We start from the raw sequence: 20,841 nt of genomic DNA on the forward strand, positions 1-20,841 counted from the left end.
GGGCGATACAAGAAGGGCCCAAAAAACTGCTGTGAGATCTCGCCCCACGAGAGCCTTAAGAGCCATAGGTCAACCTACTTTTGGCTGCGAGAACAAATCTAAACATTCAACGTACGGAGAACCACCCACCCATAATGGCACTGTAAACCAGTTCTTGACAGCAGTCTAACAATCTTATTCCTGTACACAGAGTATAATACAAAAGTGGGGTATTTCAGTTCAATACATGCATGACCATCGACATATACACATCAACGCCAGCCCAAGCCCTAATATCCATCTTATTCCATATCATCCCAAGCCATATTCCATAGGTAATTGCTCAGCGACAATAACGTCTCCATCAACTAATTCCCTCCCTCCATTTTTTCATTCCTCTGCCTCTCCTTCTCCTTCTTCAACTCCACCGCAAACTTCTCCCCCAGCACATTCCCCACCCAAGCCTCAACTTCATCCTCCAACTCCTTATCCACCTTCATCACATCCCCACCATCACCGTGAAAACCCCGCCTCACAAACCTCCTCAAATCATCAATCCCATTGATGTCCAACGCACACAAAACACCCCCCGTAGCCGCCATCCCGAAGGAAAGCACATTCAGCGTCGCCAGATTCAGCGCTTCGAAAGCCTCCGCGCCACCGCTAACATCTGGCTTGTGGAAAAGCGAGGAGGTGTAGAACGGCGGAACGGAGGCGAGATAGCGGCGGTTTAACGAACGGCGGGTGGTCCACAGGGAGAAGGCGAAGAATGCGAGGCCGCCAACCAGGAGTTTGTGTTTTGTTTGGGGGTTGATGAGTTTTATTTCGGGCTCGGGTTCGGGTTGTTGATTTTGTACTTGTGCTTGGGGTTGTGATGGATGAGGTTGGTTGGCTTGTTGGGGGTTTGCTTGTTCTGAGGATGTTTCGGAGGTTTGGCGAGGGCCCCGGCGGAAGAAGGAGAACATTTGGTCGTTGAGGATTGATTAGTGGGAGTTTAGTATCTTCGTGGGTGGTGTTATAGATGTCAATTAGTAAGAATTAATGTGTGAATCTTGTTAATCGAGCGCTATGAGGGAGAACAGTGCGGATGGGAGCGGAGATCTGAAGCTCAAATGTGGAGTCGGTGATATTTTGGCCTGTCATGTGATTTCTGCCTTAGGCAGAAAAATATTGTAGTCCTAGAAGCATCTGGAAGCACACTTGAGTTATATCGTTTAGTTCAAGTTGTCTCTTGGAACAAGCCAAAGTCATACCTTATCGCTGTATTATGTGCATTGTAATCTGAAGGCTATGATACAGAACCGTAGCGTGACTAAATCCGACAGGCCAAGACGCTGGGCGGTTGCCTCCAAATAGGTACGAGAATGTAAACGGCTTATGTTCCCAGCGCAATTCTTCAGTATATACCAATGCCCAACGCAAAAACCGTACATATTTGTTGAGCCGATCACATAACTCGATGTTCGAAAGTGTATATCCGCCAGATTCGGTGCATCTGGCTTTTTATCCACGCCAGCTGTTCATCTGGTAAACACAGATCAGGAGAGCAGAGATTCTCCAGGTAACCAAGGATCAGCCACCCGCCGAGAAGGGGGCCCGTTTGTTGATGGGCCAAAGTCACCGGGCGCTCCTCAGCTTGGGGGTACTCGACCTTATAGGGGTTCAACTGGACAGACATTGTCTGGCTTCCTAGGAAGAAGGGAACTGCAGCGCAGATATCGGTAGCCAGCTTTTGGATAGTAGACATGACATTGTCAACTTTGTCGGGTGTGCCAAGGTTCGGGAGAAGACGTAGGCAGTTTAGAATAATTTTTTGGGTGACGATCCGCGATTCTCGGTAGGTGTTCCATGTACTTGCGGTCCACATTTCTGTATAACAGTCGCATCTGTTTTGGAAAATGCCTGCTTCCCGGACAGACTGGGGTATCATGGTTGCCTGAACTGGAGCCCAGTGTGGGGGAAGAACCCAGGCCCATGCAGAAAACCTGTTGTCGATACTTATAGCCATTGAGTATATGCGATTAATTTCATCCGTGCCGTGTAATTCAGGATGCGATGCAAAATTATCCCACACTTGCCTGAGGTTTACCAATCCAGTTGCAGCCGCTGTTAGTTGCGAGGATGCGCATTGAGGTATTGGTGCAGCTAGGGGCCACACGTCTGGTATCTGGACCGTCGGAAAAGCCGGAGCAGTCGAGGCTTTGATCTAGAATGAAATGTCAGCGACAGGTCCGGAGCTTTCAGAAGTAAACATACAATTTGGCTTTGTATTGAATTCGTCAAGACTTGTGAGTTAGCGTCCTCACATTGTGTCATGTACCCGCTATTGATCAAGGCAACGGCTCCACGCAAGTGAGTTTTTGCTGCAATTCTGTGCTCCTTCACAGCAGAGAATTCCTAATATCATTATTAACCCTGAGGTTTAATAAGAACTAAACAGGTTGCACCCACCTCATAGATAGAAAGCAAAAGAACTGCCATTATAGTCTCGACTAAATTCCCCCCGAGATTACTTTGCAGGGAAACTCTTGTCTTCGCTAGCGCCTTCACGAAGAACTGCTCCGCCATGCGGAGAAACGAGTGATTACCCGTCCAGGCAGAAACAGAGAACAGTGACACGGCCAGAGTCCCGAGGTGTAAAGGAGATCCAGGCAGGGCGTTATGGTACCGCTCAGGCACAAGCTCCAAAAAGCCAATCCGGATGAGAGGGTCCCTCGGTGAATAAAGATACGAATTGAAAAACAAAGAGGTAACCGTACTCTCCAGAGGGAGGAATAGACTATTAGGAAGGCTTGGTGATAGGGCTTCCAAAAAGTTTACAGAGACGGGTGAGGTTTCATATTTTGGGGAGCTCACGACCGATGTAGAAGATGCAGTCGTAGGCGACGTAGTCGTATCAGACACCGTCAATGGAGGCGACAGTTCTTTCGAGCTTGTCCTGCCTTTTGTCGCAATTACCGCTTTGGTCTTAGAAATATTACTTTTCTTGCGTTGAAAGGCCGTTCGATCTCTTAACATAACATCGAGCGGGTGCGGGTATCCCGGGCACGTCCGGCCGGTCCGGACACACGCCCTACAGTGAGGACGAGTTTCATCGCACTACAGCAATTAGGACGGGCCCGTTTCAGATATTGGTACTCCGCATACCTTAATATGTCTAGACCGGCAATTTTGACACCCGGTGCTAGGCTTCCCACGATAAACCATGTTGGCAGCTTCGGGGTAATCTTGATATATCGCTGTAGAGTAACCGACAAGGAGCGGTTATGGGTCTGCTGCATGTATGCTGTAGTATGTACAGTACGCGAGTTCCCCAGCGATGTCGTTCATCGAGACTCCCATCGGCGAGATATTTCCAGAATAATACGAAAGATATAGTAAGAGAATATTAAATAGATCAAAATAAGATCGACCAAGTAAACTGGAGCCTAAACATCGTCATCGTCGAGAAACAGGGGAAAATGTGTCTCGCCCCAAAACAGTTTAGCGCCTCACGTGGCGGGTGAGTCAGGTGTTTATCTTATCGACTTATTTTGCTGTAGATCCATCCATTCATCTATATGAGAAACAACACCACAACTCCCAGCTATGGACACATAAAAACGTCTTGTAAGACCCCAAGGCACGAAGGCCGTTAACCAAAGATCGTCAGCATATCTCATTAGTGATCATTACTTTTCTCCGTCATGTCAAAATTAAAACCGAAAATTCATATCGTCCATCTGAAATCATACAATCATACAATCATTAAATATACTCCATAGAAAGGCTGGCTGGGTCGGAAATTTTTGAGGAAGCCGGGTCGAGTGTACTGTGTCTGTGAAAGAGTAGATATTTCTCCCACGGCCTTGGTTTCAAGCGCAAGGAAATGACCCATGAAAGTCGGTCATCATTTCATCGAGCCCGTTGTTATGAGCATGTCTGCCCGACCAGGTCGATAAAAGCGATCGATGCCAAGGTGTTCCTTGCCATCTCGCCCCACATAGATACCAAAGCCATACAAGGGATGTTCTCTATCTCCAGGAGGTGCCATGACCAGTCGCGTAACAAGATCAGCTTTACTCCTAGGTTCACGGAGGATCTTGTCTGAGAGCAAAGGGCTCTGATAGAGGAAGCTTATCTGATCTGCTAGGGTGCTGATATCGTGGGGCAGATAGCGGCAGCGACGGGGCCAGGTGCACAAGAGTGACACCGTGTACAGTGCGCAAAAGGCAACCATGGCATAGAATGCGGGCATTAGAGCAGCAATGCGGATTTCACCTTGTGAAGGGTAGTTAAGAGCGATGAAAACGCCGCCAGCCAAAATGGGAATGGCGGCTGAGGCAACACTCATGAAGGAGATCCAGGCCACCTTATAATGTTTGTTCAAGATCGCCAGCGCTGTCACATGGAAGGGGAAGCATGATGGATAAGACAACAACAAGCTCTGTTCGGCTGATGTGCCCTGCGGCGAAGAGAGCGAGGCAAATGGTTGTAAGGCACGGAAGTACACATCAACCGGCTGCCATGCAAGAAACAGAATGTTCCCAATCAATGCCGGAATAAAGCTGTACAAGAAGTTGGACGAGGAAAAGGACTTGGGCGATGGGAGTGTGGGTAGCCTTGGTGGAAATCCGCCTCGGATGGCATCGTGAATAAAGCTGACAAGCACAAACGCAATGAACAGCGCACCGATAGTGACCGTCCAAGCAACAATAAAGGTGTCTCGAAGGAACCACGGGGTCCACCGGTAACGAACGGATGGCGCATACATGTGCTCATCAAAGCCGTACTTCCCCTCCCCAACCTGCTGTTCTATATCGTAAGAAACCCTAGATAGCGGTTGCCGCTCCGGGCTCTTCTCATTGAAGTGGAGAGACGGATTTCCTACGGATGCTGCAATCTCACCAATGCCATAGAATGTTGTCTCACGGTTACGGTTAGAAAGTTGCCAGTAACCCAGTCGGAGAACCCTAGGGTTAAGTGAATCGCCTACATCAGGCAATATTTCTGACTGTTCAAAATCCCGCAAGATGTTAGACCGCTGAATGATGGATATTAGATCAGCTAGGCTAACTGGATCCCACATCAGCCCTGACCAAGTGCGAACGAAGCGAAACATCAGTATGACCAATCCAATGGTCAGAAGTCCATATACCGCCACGATCGTCCAACCAACATCCTGAACGGCAGTCCAACGCCATGTTCCTCGCTCCTCCATGATGAAGAACTTCGCTTGGAAGAAGCAACTTAGTAGTGGCAATGCGATCACATTTGACAGCCAGATTGACACCAGCGAGAACCCGACCAGCGGTTCTCCATGTTGAAACTGCGAAAAGTCTGGGACCAAAAAGTTGCGCGAAAGAATCGGTAGGCGGTCCAAAACATGGCCTAGCTTCCTCTCCGAGGCCATGATCGCAAATGGCATTGTGCGATACACTGCAGCCTGGATAATAAACGTCCACACCGTCATACTGACAGCTAAAATCTGCGGCAGGAATTGAACAACAAAGTATCGCCCACCACCTATGCCATCATAGTCCCAAAAGCCTTGGTGTCTCTGCGACCATACATTGCAAAAAACGACCCCCGCAATCATGAGCAAAGAGCAGAAAATGACGGCGACGAGAGCCCATGGCCGTAACACAACCGGCACAAAATCCAGGCGTGGATAGAGCAAACTATCTTTTGGAGGCTCGACTGCAACAAACGCTTCCGGTTCCACCGAGTCCTGAGGTGGCCTATCGACTGGCCTTGGTGACGGGTGCAGCAACAAGGGCTGCTGGGCGGGTGGTGTATTTGACGCTTCTGGGGAGCGAATGAAGTAGCCCAACCCTTCGTCCCAAACTAGACGCTCAACCGGATAGTCCTCACTCGTAACTGAGCTTGGTCTTCGTAAGCTACGAGTATCTTCGTCTCGTGTCAGTTGATTAATGGCGAATCGGAGGTATGGTACGTTGTCCATAGCGGGGGCGGGAGAAGGTCCCGCATAGCTACTATCGCGGGGGACCTGGCGACTGGTACTCTCCGTCATTAGGCTTGTGTGAGCTTCTCTGTCTTGTACGGAGCGTATAGTGCTCCTGACGGGCGATGGCGCATTTTTGTTATCGCTTGGCATCTTCACGTGGTGTGCTGGCCGAGAGGTTGACGCAACTACGGGCGGGGCTAGATGCGTTCGAGAGATGGCAGGAGATGAGGTCTGAGACACGGGATGAGAATTCGGCGTGGCATACCTCACAACAGTAGCATGGCTGCCATTGCTCGGAGATCTTGAACCGGAGTTGTGGTCTGAAAAAGAATAATAATCGTCCGAAGCGGCAACCGATCGTTGATCCTCAGAACATAGTACTTGCGGCCTGTTTGCTACGAAGAATCAGCACCAGAACTCCCCATCGGTCGGATTGGTTATGGAAGAAATATGTAACGCAGCTTCCAAATAGAACTTACAGCTGACGGTCCTCAGACTTACATTCCCGGACCCCGAAGCAAGCATGACGGACGAAGGAATGTTTGTGCTCAGCTCACTTGCAGCGAGTGTCATGCGATGGGCATTCCCAAACGCAGATGTTGCACCTCGGAGTGAAATATTAATTGTCGTTAATCTCAGTCAAGACGCAAGGAGAGAAGCAGTCCAAAGTTGTCAAGCGACAGGCATCGCTGCTGTCCATAGTGAGGTGGTTGGGTTGAGCTGGATGGTTGGTCGGGAGACGCCCAGCCACCTCGGTCCCAGCCACCGATCGAAGCCCGATCGATCAGATTAGAATTTGTCCTCGACATGGCTCAATATTATTGGTGATGAGGGGGCTGTCAAGCAGGGGTTGAAATTGATATGGTTGGGCAAGACATACATGGACCTTGCATGTTGAGAGTGGTGCGTTGGCATGGTGAAAAGAGAGTGAAGTTCAGGTACGAAGCATTGCGGCCTGAACAATGTAGGGCATAGGTACGGCATGTGACCTTGGCCTTAGGATATCATCAAGTGCCACGCAGGACATGAAATAGCGATAGGGAGAGTAAATAAGGCTCTAAAGCATGTGCTGCAACAATAAATATATAATTTGTATATTAAAAATAACATCCCGGTAATAGGTTTTTTTTTTAAAAAAAAAAAAAAAGAAAAGAAAAGAAGAATTCATAGGAGGATGCAAGGCCACGCTAAGTGCTCACGCAACTTCTATGTGTATGTAAAAACCTATCTATACGAACACTGGTGAGGACGTCATTCACCAGAAGGTAATTGAATATATGCGCCACTGTTCCCAAACCCTTCTCTCTTCCCGCTTCATGAATTATACAGAAAGGCCGCAACCACTCCTCCCCAACCGCCAGCATTATCATCCTCTTTGGCGATCGGTGTCACCCCCTCGATGATCATGTTAGCCGTACTCTTCGTATTTGTTCCATACAGATACAACGCAGACGAATCAATGATCTGAATGGTATTCTTTTGGCATTTGCCATTGCAACCGCCATTGTTGTTAAAGAATGCCCAGTTACACCCTCCGTAAAGGAAGAGGTTTGATGCACCATTAATCCGTTCGAAAAGCGCCATGCGACAAGTCGCATCGTCCGCAGCGCAGAACGAGAAGTCTGGATCACTCGCAACCAGGTGATCCGTCCATGGAGCTGGTGCGAGTGTGTTCCCCACGCCTTGCCAGTACGGTGTTTCGCTCTGTTGCATGGTGGCCAGAACGTTATGCGCATGCTCAAAGTTATACTGGTAGAGAGTGTGGTGTTCAAAGCCGGTGCCGATAAGCCACGTAGCGGCAGAAGCTTCAACTAAAATACCTCTGCCTGTGGATATGGTCTGCTTGTTGGATCCATCAAGATCGTGATCTGCCGTCCATCCCCACATGTTCTCGATGTACACCGATGATGTGCCGGTCAGATGGAGCAATCCGTATGCAGCTTTGCAGTTCTCGGGTGTGCTGGTGCATCGACTCCGGACATTACTGCCGACTGCACCTCCTATACGGAAGTGCGTATTCCAGAGCCCAACGTCTCCGGGGCGGTTTCCGGCAATGTTGACTTCCACCTAGTAGTTGAAGCTCTGTTAGTATTTCGAAAATGGCTACTTGGAGAGGGGTAGACCCACCATTTGGCATCCTGGCAATATGTCTCCCACAGTAAGTATCATGTCACTCATCTGTAGCACCCCAATATCTCCTGGGTACCCCATACGGACCATAACGCGAGCAGAAGCAGAGTCCTGAAAATTGCTACCGACAGCGCTGATTGTCGAAGCAAACGCATCTCCAATAATTCTCGTGCCACTCGGAACGAAGATCGTGTCCGTCACGATATAGGTACCGGCAGGGAAATAGATCACTTTGCAGTCCTTGTTCTCAGACAAGATTTTGTTGATATTTGCCGTGTCATCCGTTTGGCCATCTCCCAGGACAGGCCTGGAGGATACCGTTTTGACATTCAAAACCTCATTCACTCCGTATTCTTGGTAAGTCGGCGGCGACACTGTGTAGTACTTATCTCCAGATAACAGAGAAGAAGACCGTTTGGTGGTCACTGTTTGCCCCTCAACGCGCTCTTTGCTGGTATTTCCTGGGTTATACTGTGTTTAGCAGTTAGTATTCGATACTGCTCTATCATTCGTTTGCAATTGGCTTACCAAGGTTCCGTGGACCCAGGTGGCCAACACACTCCCCGATACCACGGCTTTGCCCCCGAGACTAACAGTAACGCCAGAGCTTTGCACATTCTCCAAGATGATTGCATTGCCTGCACCACCCGAGTTACCAGAGATGATGAAAGCGTCCAAGCCGGAGGCGCTAGAATCAATGACGGTCAGGGAACCCGAGGTGTCACTCGCATCAATGCCTATTGTACCTTGTTGGAAGCGACAACCAAGAAAGACGATATTGGTACCCCCTGCAATCACACCCGTAGTCGTCCCAGTGAAGGTGAGATTTTTGAAAACCCATTGCTGCCCGCTCAATTTCATCCCGATATTACCACCACTAAATGAAAGATCATTCTGTGTATTGTCAGTGGCTTGTCTTGTCCGTTCATACATAACGAAGCCTTACCAGAATGATATTACTGTTATAGTCATACTGCGTCGTCAAACCAACATGCTTGCTACCCGTCGGCATACGAAACGCAACATTGGTGAGCTGTGTTGCTTGGCTAACAGTCCAATCAAGGAGTGCCAGCGACGCGCCCGAATCAACGCCAGTAGAATCCAGAGCGATATTCTTAATGCCAACGTAGAAGTTGTTTGTGCCTTCATGATTGGGGTCCTTGGCGTAGACCATGTGGCTCAGAGAATAACCAGCAGCCGCTTTTAGGATGGGGGGGTTCGTCGGGTCACCGACCAACACCGTTCCAGCGTAGAGCTGAAGAGAGCTTTTGAAGAGATATGTTCCCCCCGGAAGATAAATAACGGCTGGCTGCCCTGTCGTGCCCATTGATTTCGAATTACGAGACGGTCCGTTTGATGCCCCGGCTGTCGTAGACTTCATCCTTAGCAGATGCCATTGCCCGAAAGATGCATTCTTCGCTACTGGTACTTACCTTCAACGGCCTTCTGTATAGCAGGTGCAGCGTCCTCCTTTCCCGTGTTATCAGCTTGATAGTCCGCTACCACATTCCGAAAGACCTTGTAGCTGTCTTTATAATCCAAACTCAGAAACGACGACTGGCCGTTATGCGCAATCTTTTCGTACCAATAGCCAGAGGATGGCCCGTTACTAGATGAGCAAGCAGACGTGTTGCCAACAGGCGCATGGGTCGCAGGAGGAGTGTTGAGGTGATTCCATGGTTCCGCCGTGTCGTTTTTTGTTGGGAACGGTATCCCCCTGTTATGAGATATAGTTAAACAAAGTTGAGAGAGAGAAAGGGAGAGGAATGGAATACTGTTGACTCACGTTGGATGAGGAACCCAATCCAGTGGAGGTAAGAAGGACACCACATCGTTCACTAGTCCAGTAAAAAACCCATCAATTATACCTGCGTGAGCGTATAGAAAAAGAAGGCACAAAGAAAATAATCGAAGTACAGAGAAGGAGACTGCCATTATATCAACTAGTATTCACCAATACAATACCCAAAATAAGAAGCAAAAGAAGAAGATTAGAACAGTTAAAAATAAATACTTCGACCCTCCACCCAGTTCGTAAGAGGCACCTCTTTGCCGTATATATCCCTGTGTAAACAGAGGAGCCACTCGAACTGGGCCAAATACAGGTCTTAGGATGGGAAGGGCGCATCAAACGTCGGAAGAGCACCAAAGAGGTTCATGAAGGGCAGTCCAGAGCTTTATCTAATTTTCTGATCTATTTTTACCCCCTGAGTTGCTGTGCATACTTGAAGTCTAGGCCCAACGTGAGAGTGAGACATGGCCATCACCATCGCGACGCAGAGCATAACTGGAATTCTCCGACCTACAGGTGATGGACCCTGACTCGTAAGCTGGTGTCTTTCAACTAATAATCGCATTGATTCTATCAAAAATCAGTGAGACCCAATATGCTTGGCTCAACTTTGTTCGATTTGTGTCGCGCGGGTCGTACAGCTAGACCCCATAAATATACCCTAGGGATAGGTCACATCTAATAGGTAGCCTTAAACATCACCCAAAACCTACGAGGTCAAACTGAAATTTACCCACAGATGGAAGACGGAGGGCCAAACCAGTAAAGATAACTTACAAATCCATACATGGCGCGGTCGGTGGACCATGATTCTAGAGGAAAATCAAGGGTTTGTCACCGTTGTGCCTTGCTGCCAACAGACATACCAGAGAGCGGAGGCATTTGCAATCAAGGGAGACTTTCAGGGCGAAAATGCTCCACGTGCATGAAGGACTAACTTAGACGCCCTTTTTTTTTTATTTACTTTTCTGGCCTTACTCTCGCCGATATAATTGCAGGAAGTATTGGCTGTTCAAGCTATGTCTAGTTTACACGGCGGCTATAGCGGCTCTACCCAAGGCCAGAACCATGGCCAGACTTCATCCCTGTCGGCAGGAATTTCAACATGTTCAAAAACCAGCCAAGCAAGCCCTCCTCCCACATGATAATGGCAAGGGCAACAATTAAGTAAAAATGAAGAAAGGGCAAACCATGCAGTGAACTAAGATTGTTGCTTTACGCGCGTAGGTTGGAAGTTGATGGAGAAGTTTCGCAATCTAAAGCCCTTAGGGCTCCAAGCATAGTCGGTGCCCTAAGGCAGTAATTATGCTGGTGGTAGAATCGGAATTAGGTTCAATTTGTACTGCTCGGCGATGTCCATCGCATTTCCTTTTGGAACTCAATTCAGCGTTGAGGTTGAACCACTTTGTGTACGTGGAATGTATTGTCTAAGGGGTGTTCTCAGGCTTTCGAGTAAATGATTTCTCACATCTGCTTTCCATGAATCTAATAGCCCAATATGGTGAATATCCGATCTTAAGCTATTGTTTTCTTTTATCTTTGTTAGCATAACGATTGGTCTGTTTGGTGTGAGTGTTTCTGTTTCCTACCTCTCCAGCAGCCCACACAATCTAGTATTCTCACTATCGCTCCCCCTGAATTCTAGAGGCAACATTTAGATTGTTCTAGGCAGGGTAAGTCGATTCTTGTAGATACTCTGTGGAAGCCGAGTCCAAACCAGGAGCGTCATTGCGACCTAGATTGCAAAGCTTATGGACTATGGATACGGGTTGACTCACCAGCGTTTTCCAGCAAAGATCATGGAGGGAGGGAGCATTTTCGTATCTCAATACGTAGTAGGTCTTGTAGAGCAACTGTCTGACCTATTCCTCGAGAGTTTACCCCGTATCGAGGGAGTCAAACAGAATCAGTTCGGATCAGACATACTCGAACGTGAAAATACATCTTGTGTATTGATGAAGCAGTTCTCTTGAGGCGTCCCTCATTCGGTGTCAATGATACAAGGCCAACTAGCTCTGGCTTTGTGTGATATCAACTGACGATATATTGGCAATGTGAATGCCAAGGGAACAGCTGGGCGTACAGATTCAGTCAACTCAAGAAACATGCTAGCATAGGTATCAAAGAAATAAACTGTAATGCGACCTTCAAAGCATGTTGAGTGCTTAATGAGGGCTCTTTCATATGATTTAAATCCCAGAGCCGGTTAGAAAGATACCGGGTTAAAATCGTCTCGTCTCGGGACGTAGCCACCCAAGCGTAACTGACTGCGATTACCAAGAATCTGTTTACGCTGGAGCACCAAACGGGACGTTTGGATGGGCAGGGGCAGGGGTTGAAGTTCGGCTGGGCTGTGGAACGATGTCTGTGTATAATATGAGCACTGATGATGCTGGGGTGGTTCTAAGAGAACATCGTATTACAAAGGAGAGATCGATCGAAAGCTGGAGGATATGATGGTTGAGCTAACCCCTACGATGTTGCTAATTGCTAATTGACTTTCAAGTCGTTGATCCTTACTAAAGGGAATCATATATTAGCATGCTATATACTGGTTCGGCTCCTGAGTAAGCTTAGTGAGGTTACACTGCATTTTTCTTTCTCTCGCTTTTTTAGTTTCTCACTTTCATAAACAGAGATTTTGGAGGAACCTTTGGTTGATAGCGGATAGATGCAGGAATAATTAGCCTCTTTGTTTGAACAGCTTTTCTCTACATGTCCGCATTAAGATGATCATCCTGGATTGGTATACCAGGACGGGAGTGGAGTCGAATCGAAGTGGAGGCGGACGGGCAATCACCTCCACCATAGTACGTACCTTTTTGTACCTGGTACCTGTCAATCCCATTCGATAGGACGGGACTATCTCGAGGGCCGCATAGGGAGCGAGGAAAGGTGCAAATCGATCAGATCATGAACCGGTTTTGAACTCTTTCACCCAGTGTGGTATCAAAGCCACAATAAAAAGCCAGTTCGTGCCCGAATTCCGACGGTCCTGTGCAGTGGGTTAAAAGATGTCCTTTAATAAATCTTCCGACCTTGGGGCGTAAGGATGCGCTAAAATTGGTCTGGCCCTCTGATCGCGACAGCGATAAACTCAAAGTGATTGTGGGCGAAACGTTTCTGTGGGACCGATGGCCCTCTTAGCTTGTATCTTGCGACACTTGTTTGTCTCATTATTCGGTCAGAATTCCAATCAACCCTCCAATTGAGAATGTTGAGAGTTTGTCATTCAGGGATCATAACTGTTACAAAAGCATTCATCCGCATGCATACACCCTAAAACGTGACCTTTGAAAGGTTACGGTAGTATTCCCAACCCACAATTCGTATGCGCGTCGTTAAAGCAAGAGCTATCTCCTCAAAGGATCCGACGGATCGTGATCTCTGGTCGGGCGAATCAGAAGCGGATTTGAATCGCACTGACGGGAAGCTAAGCGGACGGCGACACAGCCACCACGAGGAGTCTTGACTCGAGTTAAGTTGGTGAGATAAAGTAAAGTAATTCTTGACTTCCTTCAAATTTGTTGACCCAAGAGAGGGGTGTAGTGAATGGAGAAAATGGTATTGCTGTCAAGGATTCAAGGTTGACAATTCATAGATTGAAAGATGTAAGGGGAGGGAAGGACAGGACTATAAGATAATGAAAGATAACAGTGGCAATGCCCGTCATGCGGGTTTGACACCTGAGGCCGGAGCAAGGCCGAAACGCGGTCGCCTTTCCTCCCGCTTTGTCTCTTCTCTCTCTCACTGTCTCAATTCATTCGCTCGCTATCGTTCTCTCTCTTCCATTTCCCTCCAATTCTCTCTCCCCCTGTTTCCCTCTCGCATCTGCATTCTTTTACTTCTCCTTTTTAGTTTAATTAATTTAGATTGTCAGCACGCACGACCTATCTTTTGTGATCTCTAACGTTTAATACATTGCCTGTCCGGTCATCTCTGGTCGCTTCCCCTCAGTTTGATCATACATAACTTAGTACTGGTACTAGTTTCTCTCACGGGATCTCAAGCGCTTTCCCACCCCCCGTTTCAGGAGACAGACCGACAGCAATGTTCCGACCAATGCTGTGAACACTCAATTTTCCTATTGACTGCGTGTGTCGCGGTCACCTGGGATTCGTTCCCCTCAATTAGTCGCATAGTCGTTATTACTATTATTGTTCTCTTGTTCAACTTGACCTTGTCTTCGTCATTCCTTTACTACTCCACGGATTGTTCGTTCTATCCCTAGGCAACTCCGCCCCTCCGCCATGCTTCTCAAACCCGCGACTCCCCTCACTATCCTACTGCTAATCGCTTTTGCCCTCTTGCTGTTATCTGTTATCTCCACCCCCATCGTCAAGGGTATCCCGTTAGCAACTTTCGAGAATGTCGACTATGGAGTCTTTGGCTACTGTAAAGGTGGTCAATGCACCGATATCCATATCGGCTACACTAACGGTGCGTCCGGCCGAGCACAACAAATTCTTATAATGCTAAGATAGGGACAGATGACCTTTCGAACACCGGTGATGACTTCAATCTTCCATCCAGTACACGACGATCGCTTTCATCGATTCTGATTGTTCACCCCGTCGCAGCGTTTCTCACCCTGATCTGCTTATGTATGGCCGCCGCGGCGCACTTCCACACTCCGTCGCATTCGCCCCGCTACCTCCTAGCCTTATTGATTCTGCTGCTTCCGACGCTCCTCGTGTCCTTGCTTGCGTTCCTCGTAGATATCCTGTTGTTTGTTCCACATCTAGGGTGGGGTGGCTGGATTGTACTCGGTGCGACTATTCTCCTTGTCAGCTGTGGCGTGGTTACCTGTGCAATGCGCCGGACCCTCGTCAGTCGCAAGGCGCGAAAGAGACGAATTGCGGAAAATGCCGAGATGAGTGGTGAAAACTTCTACAATCGCCAGAATGCCGCCGCTGCCGCTGCCGGGCTGAACGATCCGAAGCCGCTCAATGGAGAGGTCAAGGAAGCTTTTGTCACTGGATCACCTCCTGGATCGGACACGGGACCCACGTTTGCGACATTCCGAACGACCACGCATGAGAGTGATGATGATCGCACCCCGCTGAATTCACGAACACCCCCAAACGACGTTCCATTACCCGATCATCAGATGCGCGACAATGGACCACCATACAACCCCCTCCGAGACGAATTCGGAAACCCCCTTCCACAATCTGGTCCCTACGGTCCCGGTCCTCGCATACGCCCTGGTCCGGGCGATCCCCGGTTGCGTAATCAATATTCGGATGGTAGTATGGGATCACGGAGAGGACCGCCTCCGCCGGGGTTTATGCCGCGTGGACGGGGTGGTTATCCTGGGCGGGGCGGCTACGGCCGCGGAGGCCCTTATGGTGGACTCAGAGGCCCCCCTCCAAGAGGACGAGGTAGTCCAATGGGTTCGATGCGAGGACGAGGAGGATATCGAGGGCCGCCGGCCGCTAACTATGGACCTAATCTTGGACCACGACCAATGCCGCCACCAGAGGAGGATGGCTACGACTATCACGCTCCAGCTGGCATGATGCGCCAGCCGTCCCCTGGACCGATTGGAATGGCTGTGTCGCCTCCGGATGCAAGCCCAATAGGTCAGGCGATTGAAATGACACCGCAGCCCAGGCGAACGGGCTCGGCAGAGCCAGCGCCTCAGGAAGTTTTGCTAGACCCACACCAGCCACATGCTGTGTCGGCAGATGGCTATCCTGAACCTGTCAGTCCTTCGAGCCTCTACAGCCGCACAGCGTAAGACAAAGAATAGGCTTCTGATTAGTACGGTTGCGTGTTTATAACTAACCCTGGTTAGGTCTTACATTCCTCGCGCTGCCTGGGAGCAAGGTGAGCGTCGCCCCGGACACTCACCGTCACCCGTCCACGCCTATGAGCAGACGGAGCCCGCGCGAACCCCGCACCATGCTCGTTCCGGATCGGCAGATTACTTCGAAGACGTCGATCCGCGTTTTGCTAATCGTAATGAACATGCCGTGGGCAACCCGCGGTTGCCCTCTGTGCTTACGCCGGGTGGTTCTGGTGAGCCGAAACTGCCGGAAGATTTGGCTGAAGGACCCAGCTCACCCACTACTAGCGATATAAGCCATTTTACGTCGATCTCAGAGCGGCCTATTAACCCGCGCTGGCAGCCGCCTCCTCTTCCCGCCCAGCAGAAACGAAATGTGTTATTGGAGAACAATCCCGACTTTGATCTGCGGGCGGGTATGCGCGGAGGCGGTGCTGCTGGTGGTGTAGGTGGCCGGATGCCACCCCTGTCGATACCCCGAGAGACCTCACGATACCCTCTACCCTGAACATAACTACTAGCGTCGCATTTGTGTTCGACTCGAGTCTTCATTTCTTGCGGTCAATTCCATCGGTCCGTGAATCTACAGCACAACTAGCATGGGGAGTTTTGGAGTTTATTAGTGGTGGCTCCTTGGAGTCACGTTTCCCTTGAGTTCCTTTCGCTTCACAACCGTTTTCCTTCAGTTTCATCGATGCCACTGCACATAAGAATCTGTCGCTTCGTATTGTCTACAATTCACCAAAAAGGGGTCACAGATACTCAGCGACTCATGCATGGTGGTCCCGTGTACAGAGTCACGATATGGTCCTTTGTATCGAGGGACGCTTGTATCATACTGTTGTGGTAGGGGAGCCTGGTCTCGCTCACGATTCTATTTTGACCTTCCACTGTCATTCACCTTCTCGACATCTTTTTTTCTTCTTTTCACCGGACAGGCTCCATGGATGATAAATGCAGGTTTTATTCTTATGATTCCCTTCGCACACGTGGGAACAATTAGCGATTCTCACTATCTAGATAGCCTATGGAATAGGAAATCTTCAGTTGTTTACGCTTCTCAAGCTATTGTTCAAATCCGCAGCACCTCCCAATGCAGAATATGCGGTGACCATACACTCCTACCTAATGTCTCTGAACGAAGCAATGTCTAACCTGAATGTATCATCACAATATAATAACGATTAACATCGACGGGGGTATTGTACACAAAAAGTCAACCAAAATATGCAACTAAACCAAACCTTCCCTCAGACCATTTGAATCACCGATAACCCCCCTTCCCACTCCCGTCCAACTCATTCACCCTCTGCGTATCACTCATCTCCACAACCGCACTATCCCCTGGCAACTCCGCAAACACTGGCCCCGCCGCCGGCTGATAAGCAGGCACCGGACTCATTGGATGATTCTCGTACATATATGCAAGACCAGGCTTCGTCACTTCCGCCCCCATATACCCCCCATTCGATCCCTCCGTGCCCCCAATCGGTGTCCCAGGCTGCACATACCCTGCCCCAGGCCCCGATCCCGACACCGACCCGAATCCATGCGCTGCACCTTCCCCAGATCCTGACGCGGAGCCCGATCGCCCGCGGTATCGTCTGCCAAGCCAGAACGCACCACCCAGGAGCGCAACACCCGCAACAACCCCAATAACTATCCCCGCCACCGCGCCGCCAGATACTGATGAAGACCCATCCTTATTACCACTACCATCCCCATGACCAGGTAAATTCGTCGCCGTCGCCGTAGATCCCCCTGTAGTCGTAGCCGTAGCCGTAGCCGTAGCCGTCACCGAAGAAGAACTAGAAACAGCCATACTCGACGGCCCATCCTTATCCCCATAACTCACCATATATGACCTCAAATCCGTCGAAGCAAGTTTCCCCCAGCGAGCGGGCGGCGTGAACCCGCTAGGCGGACCGGTACAGTTCTCGTTGGTCCAGAGATAGAAGGAGAAGGAGTCGTCGCTACCCGAGTAGACGAATTCTTTGCCTTGGGCTTGAGCGATGGGCGTGCAGGGTTTGAAGTTGGCGCTGGTCTCGATGAAGGGGTGGTTGGAGGCGTCGCGCCAGGTGAAGCTCCAGGCTTTTGTTAATGAGGATGTCATTAGGGTTAGAAGGAGGGTTGGTATTGTTTTCATTTTTTGTTTTGTGTTTTAGATTTCTGGCTTTTGGCTTTTGGCTTTTGGTATGTATGGGTGTCAGTTTGATTTTTTTGGGGGTGTATATGTGGGTTGGTTTTGGTGGTTGTTTTGGTATACTTAGGGTTTTGATTGAATTGGATAGGATAATAAAAGTGCGAAAGAGGACGGGAGAGAGGGGGAAGAAAGTGAAAGGCATAGTAGACTTCTAACTTCTAACTTTTTTATTACGAGTTCATGTTAATTGTTTGTCTATCGTATTCATAGGATTAACGCGTTTCATTCCTAGATTGACAGACGAGATCGTATTCAGGGCCGATAGTTACCTTTCCTGGGTAGTATGATCTGCAGTTGAGGTTGGACCCCACGTTCGCCCCTTTTTCGCACCCCGTTTTCTACTGTTGATAGATCATGGGTGCAATTTGAGATAGATTAACAGGAGATGTTGTTTATAGACTTCTCTTGTTCCAGTCCAAGTTCACGGATTCAATTTAATATTGTCAAGTCCAGACGTGATGAAACATGCCAAGTGAAAATAAGGGCTGTATAATTTTGGTGATAAATATGACCAATACCTCAGGTCACTATGGAGTCGATCGGCGGCTTGGTGAGGACACCATTAAAGATGAACGGCCTAATACGAGGTGTTCAGACGCTCCGTCGATTGATTAACTCGGGAATAGAGCAATCATGTTCCACGCCCAGCTTCAAAAGTGGATCTCGACCATACTTCAGGAGTAAGGTACAAATGGAAGGGTCTTTGGGTCGACGTGCCAGTTCCCCCTCAGCCCCTTGGATCAATTTTAACAGGAGGGTCGGCTGTAGATAGTCTTAAGATATTTTTCTTCGAAGGATGGTCGGTTACTTGTGAGGATCGGAAATTGAATGTGGTCATCCCAATGTCTTCAGCTATATTATGACAATACTTTGGAGTATGAACCACTGCTCGAACTAAGCACATAGAGAGAAGTCGGTCGCATCGTCCACCTGCCGTAGCCTTCCAGCCTCTACTCAAGAACCTCCTTGACGCCCATGCCCTCGCGAACGATCACCTTCTTCTTCTTCAGAGATGCCTTGACTGGATTCTTTTCGAGGAAAAGCTGTTCCAGCTCCTCGATAGTACGACCCTTGGTTTCCGGGAGAGTGAAGAACATGAAAGCGTATTCGAGGAAATGTAAGACCACTACCCAGGTAAGTCAGCCTGTTTTTCTGTAGTATCAAGTAACGCGGGACTTACAGAAGATAATATACATCCGCCAACCAATGTTGTCCATCCCCACTGGGGTAGCATACATATTGATGAAGTTAGAGCCACCGTATACCACGTTTTGGAAAGCCATTCCCTTTGCTCGGACGCGGCTGGGGAGAATCTCTGCCGGATAGAGTGACTGCAGTGGAGTCCAACTGAAGGAGAAAACGATGCCGTAGAGGAAAATACAAGCTATGAAGCCATATCCCATGCTGGTTGTGAGACTAGATCCTTCGTAGGAGGAGATTACGTTGATGGGGATATAAATCAGGCCGGTGATAAATGTGCCATAAAGGAAAAGAGTACGGCGACCCCAGCGGTCGACGAAACAACTACCACAGATACCACCAATAAAGGAAAACACCGTATTGAGAGCATTCAAAAGAAGCTGTTGTGACGAGTCGGTAATTCCGGCGTTCTGGAGCATGACTGGCATGAAGTATCTAGATAAGTTAGAACTGCGTCTCTCCGCAAGGTGTCGAGTACCCACGTAATGACGGATCCGCCGATGAATTGCGAAAACACACAAACGAGGAACAGCAGCCAGAGGCGATAAAGCATGTCTCGGGATGAGAACAAGACTTTGTAATCCCACCATCGACGGCCCCCGTTCTCTACTTCGAAGCGAATGCCTTCCTCGATCTCACCGCATTCGTGGGCAACAAGCGCAGAGTTAGGGTCGCCATTACCGTGGTATCTGACCAGCATCTGCCTGGCTTGTTCGGGTTTATTGTTAGCAAATAGCCACCGAGGACTCTCGGGCATGAAAAAGGCAACCGCCAGGACGATAACAGAGGGGGCAGCCTGAATGATCACTGGTATTCTCCACGACCAGTTGGTACCCAGGAAACCAGTTCCGTAAGCAATCCATGTACAGGCTGTGAAGAGATCATTAGCGATATGAATGACCTGTAAGTCGTATATGACCATACCTAGTGCCCCGGTATAATATCCCACGACGTTATACAATCCTCCAAATATTCCACGCCACTGCGGGAGAGCGACCTCCACTAGATAAATTGGTGCTGATGTATTGGATATGCTGATCCCCATCCCGATCAGAAATCGGCCCCCGATGAACTGAGCAACTCTAGGGGCGGAGGCTTCCAAAATCGTCCCAACGACGATCACCAGCGAGCCAGTGAACATGCCAAAGCGTCGACCAAAGGTATCTGCAGCGGGTGCAGCAACCACTGCACCTGCCAAATTGCCTATAGCGTAGATAGAAAATAGGATACCAGTGCCACTGCCTTGCATACGGGTGCCAAAGTGCTCATGGAAGGTCGGCATGGCGTTGATGGAGGACATGAGGGTTCCGTCAAATCCGTTCATGCAACAGTCTACAACGTCAGTAATTGAATGGACAGATCGTCCTAGATGGGCAGAGAATCACGTACTCAAGGTAGTTAAAGCAACAATCCCATAGAGGCGGAACATTGCCCAAGACCAGGGTGACATACGGTCCTTGGTGATGGCATCGTTGAGCCCAACGGACAGAACCTGCTGCCGTTCGACATTGTGGTTGGAGCTCGCATCATCAACCGCCTCCCGGTTTTCCACCGAGGGCTTACTTTCAATAACTGATTCAGAACCCATAATAACTGAAGGAGTAGATAATTGAAAATGCCTTGCTGGGGGAATCTGGTTCATCCCCATGGGGTATTGATCTGTATATAAAGCACTACCCACATATGGCAGGCATAGTGCCTGTCAACCCCGGATTTTGGCTCGTGCTCACTTCTTTCAACACGGTGAAAGATCCGCACTGCTCCCCGCATCAATACAGGTCGACGAAGCAGTTGGAGCA

General features: G+C 49.1%; 8 protein-coding genes across 8 annotated transcripts; 2 read left to right on the forward strand and 6 right to left on the reverse strand.

Annotated features, from left to right (window-relative positions):
* Positions 1–224: 224 nt before the first annotated feature.
* On the reverse strand, positions 225–1,185 carry BDW43DRAFT_228981 (uncharacterized protein). Its single transcript, XM_032039506.1, has one exon. It carries the CDS (start codon positions 942–944, stop codon positions 348–350), a length of 597 nt encoding a protein of 198 aa, XP_031903858.1. The 5' UTR covers positions 945–1,185; the 3' UTR covers positions 225–347.
* On the reverse strand, positions 1,186–3,382 carry BDW43DRAFT_228980 (Zn(II)2Cys6 transcription factor domain-containing protein). Its single transcript, XM_032039505.1, has 4 exons — positions 3,127–3,382; positions 2,431–3,078; positions 2,236–2,376; positions 1,186–2,185 (listed from the first exon to the last, which is right to left on the reverse strand). The coding sequence occupies exons 1-4, from the start codon at positions 3,184–3,186 to the stop codon at positions 1,427–1,429; spliced, it is 1,608 nt and encodes a 535-aa protein (XP_031903859.1). The 5' UTR covers positions 3,187–3,382; the 3' UTR covers positions 1,186–1,426.
* A 486-nt stretch (positions 3,383–3,868) lies between these two features.
* On the reverse strand, positions 3,869–6,451 carry BDW43DRAFT_298006 (uncharacterized protein; the record flags this gene model as incomplete). The annotated part of the gene is made up of 2 exons (XM_032044490.1): positions 3,869–6,321; positions 6,406–6,451. 2 exons carry the CDS (start codon positions 6,449–6,451, stop codon positions 3,869–3,871), a joined length of 2,499 nt encoding a protein of 832 aa, XP_031903860.1.
* A 789-nt stretch (positions 6,452–7,240) lies between these two features.
* Positions 7,241–9,991, reverse strand: BDW43DRAFT_308036 (glycoside hydrolase family 55 protein; the record flags this gene model as incomplete). Its single annotated transcript, XM_032046388.1, has 6 exons — positions 7,241–7,993; positions 8,054–8,527; positions 8,585–8,950; positions 9,003–9,421; positions 9,490–9,773; positions 9,843–9,991. The coding sequence occupies 6 exons, from the start codon at positions 9,989–9,991 to the stop codon at positions 7,241–7,243; spliced, it is 2,445 nt and encodes an 814-aa protein (XP_031903861.1).
* A 4,107-nt stretch (positions 9,992–14,098) lies between these two features.
* Positions 14,099–16,147, forward strand: BDW43DRAFT_308037 (putative pH signal transduction protein PalI; the record flags this gene model as incomplete). Its single annotated transcript, XM_032046389.1, has 3 exons — positions 14,099–14,288; positions 14,339–15,587; positions 15,649–16,147. 3 exons carry the CDS (start codon positions 14,099–14,101, stop codon positions 16,145–16,147), a joined length of 1,938 nt encoding a protein of 645 aa, XP_031903862.1.
* A 136-nt stretch (positions 16,148–16,283) lies between these two features.
* Positions 16,284–16,878, forward strand: BDW43DRAFT_229024 (uncharacterized protein). The gene has a single exon (XM_032039507.1). It carries the CDS (start codon positions 16,416–16,418, stop codon positions 16,791–16,793), a length of 378 nt encoding a protein of 125 aa, XP_031903863.1. The 5' UTR covers positions 16,284–16,415; the 3' UTR covers positions 16,794–16,878.
* Positions 16,879–16,897: 19 nt separating this feature from the next.
* BDW43DRAFT_266693 (uncharacterized protein) lies at positions 16,898–17,250 on the reverse strand. Its single transcript, XM_032040895.1, has one exon. The coding sequence runs from the start codon at positions 17,093–17,095 to the stop codon at positions 16,904–16,906; it is 192 nt and encodes a 63-aa protein (XP_031903864.1). The 5' UTR covers positions 17,096–17,250; the 3' UTR covers positions 16,898–16,903.
* Positions 17,251–18,792: 1,542 nt separating this feature from the next.
* BDW43DRAFT_308039 (general substrate transporter) lies at positions 18,793–20,630 on the reverse strand (the record flags this gene model as incomplete). The annotated part of the gene is made up of 5 exons (XM_032046390.1): positions 18,793–18,968; positions 19,023–19,477; positions 19,525–19,912; positions 19,967–20,374; positions 20,432–20,630. The coding sequence occupies 5 exons, from the start codon at positions 20,628–20,630 to the stop codon at positions 18,793–18,795; spliced, it is 1,626 nt and encodes a 541-aa protein (XP_031903865.1).
* Positions 20,631–20,841: the final 211 nt, after the last annotated feature.

The sequence above is a fragment of the Aspergillus alliaceus genome (genome assembly GCF_009176365.1).
Source record: "Aspergillus alliaceus strain CBS 536.65 unplaced genomic scaffold BDW43scaffold_7, whole genome shotgun sequence".
NCBI classification, from domain to species: domain Eukaryota; kingdom Fungi; phylum Ascomycota; class Eurotiomycetes; order Eurotiales; family Aspergillaceae; genus Aspergillus; species Aspergillus alliaceus.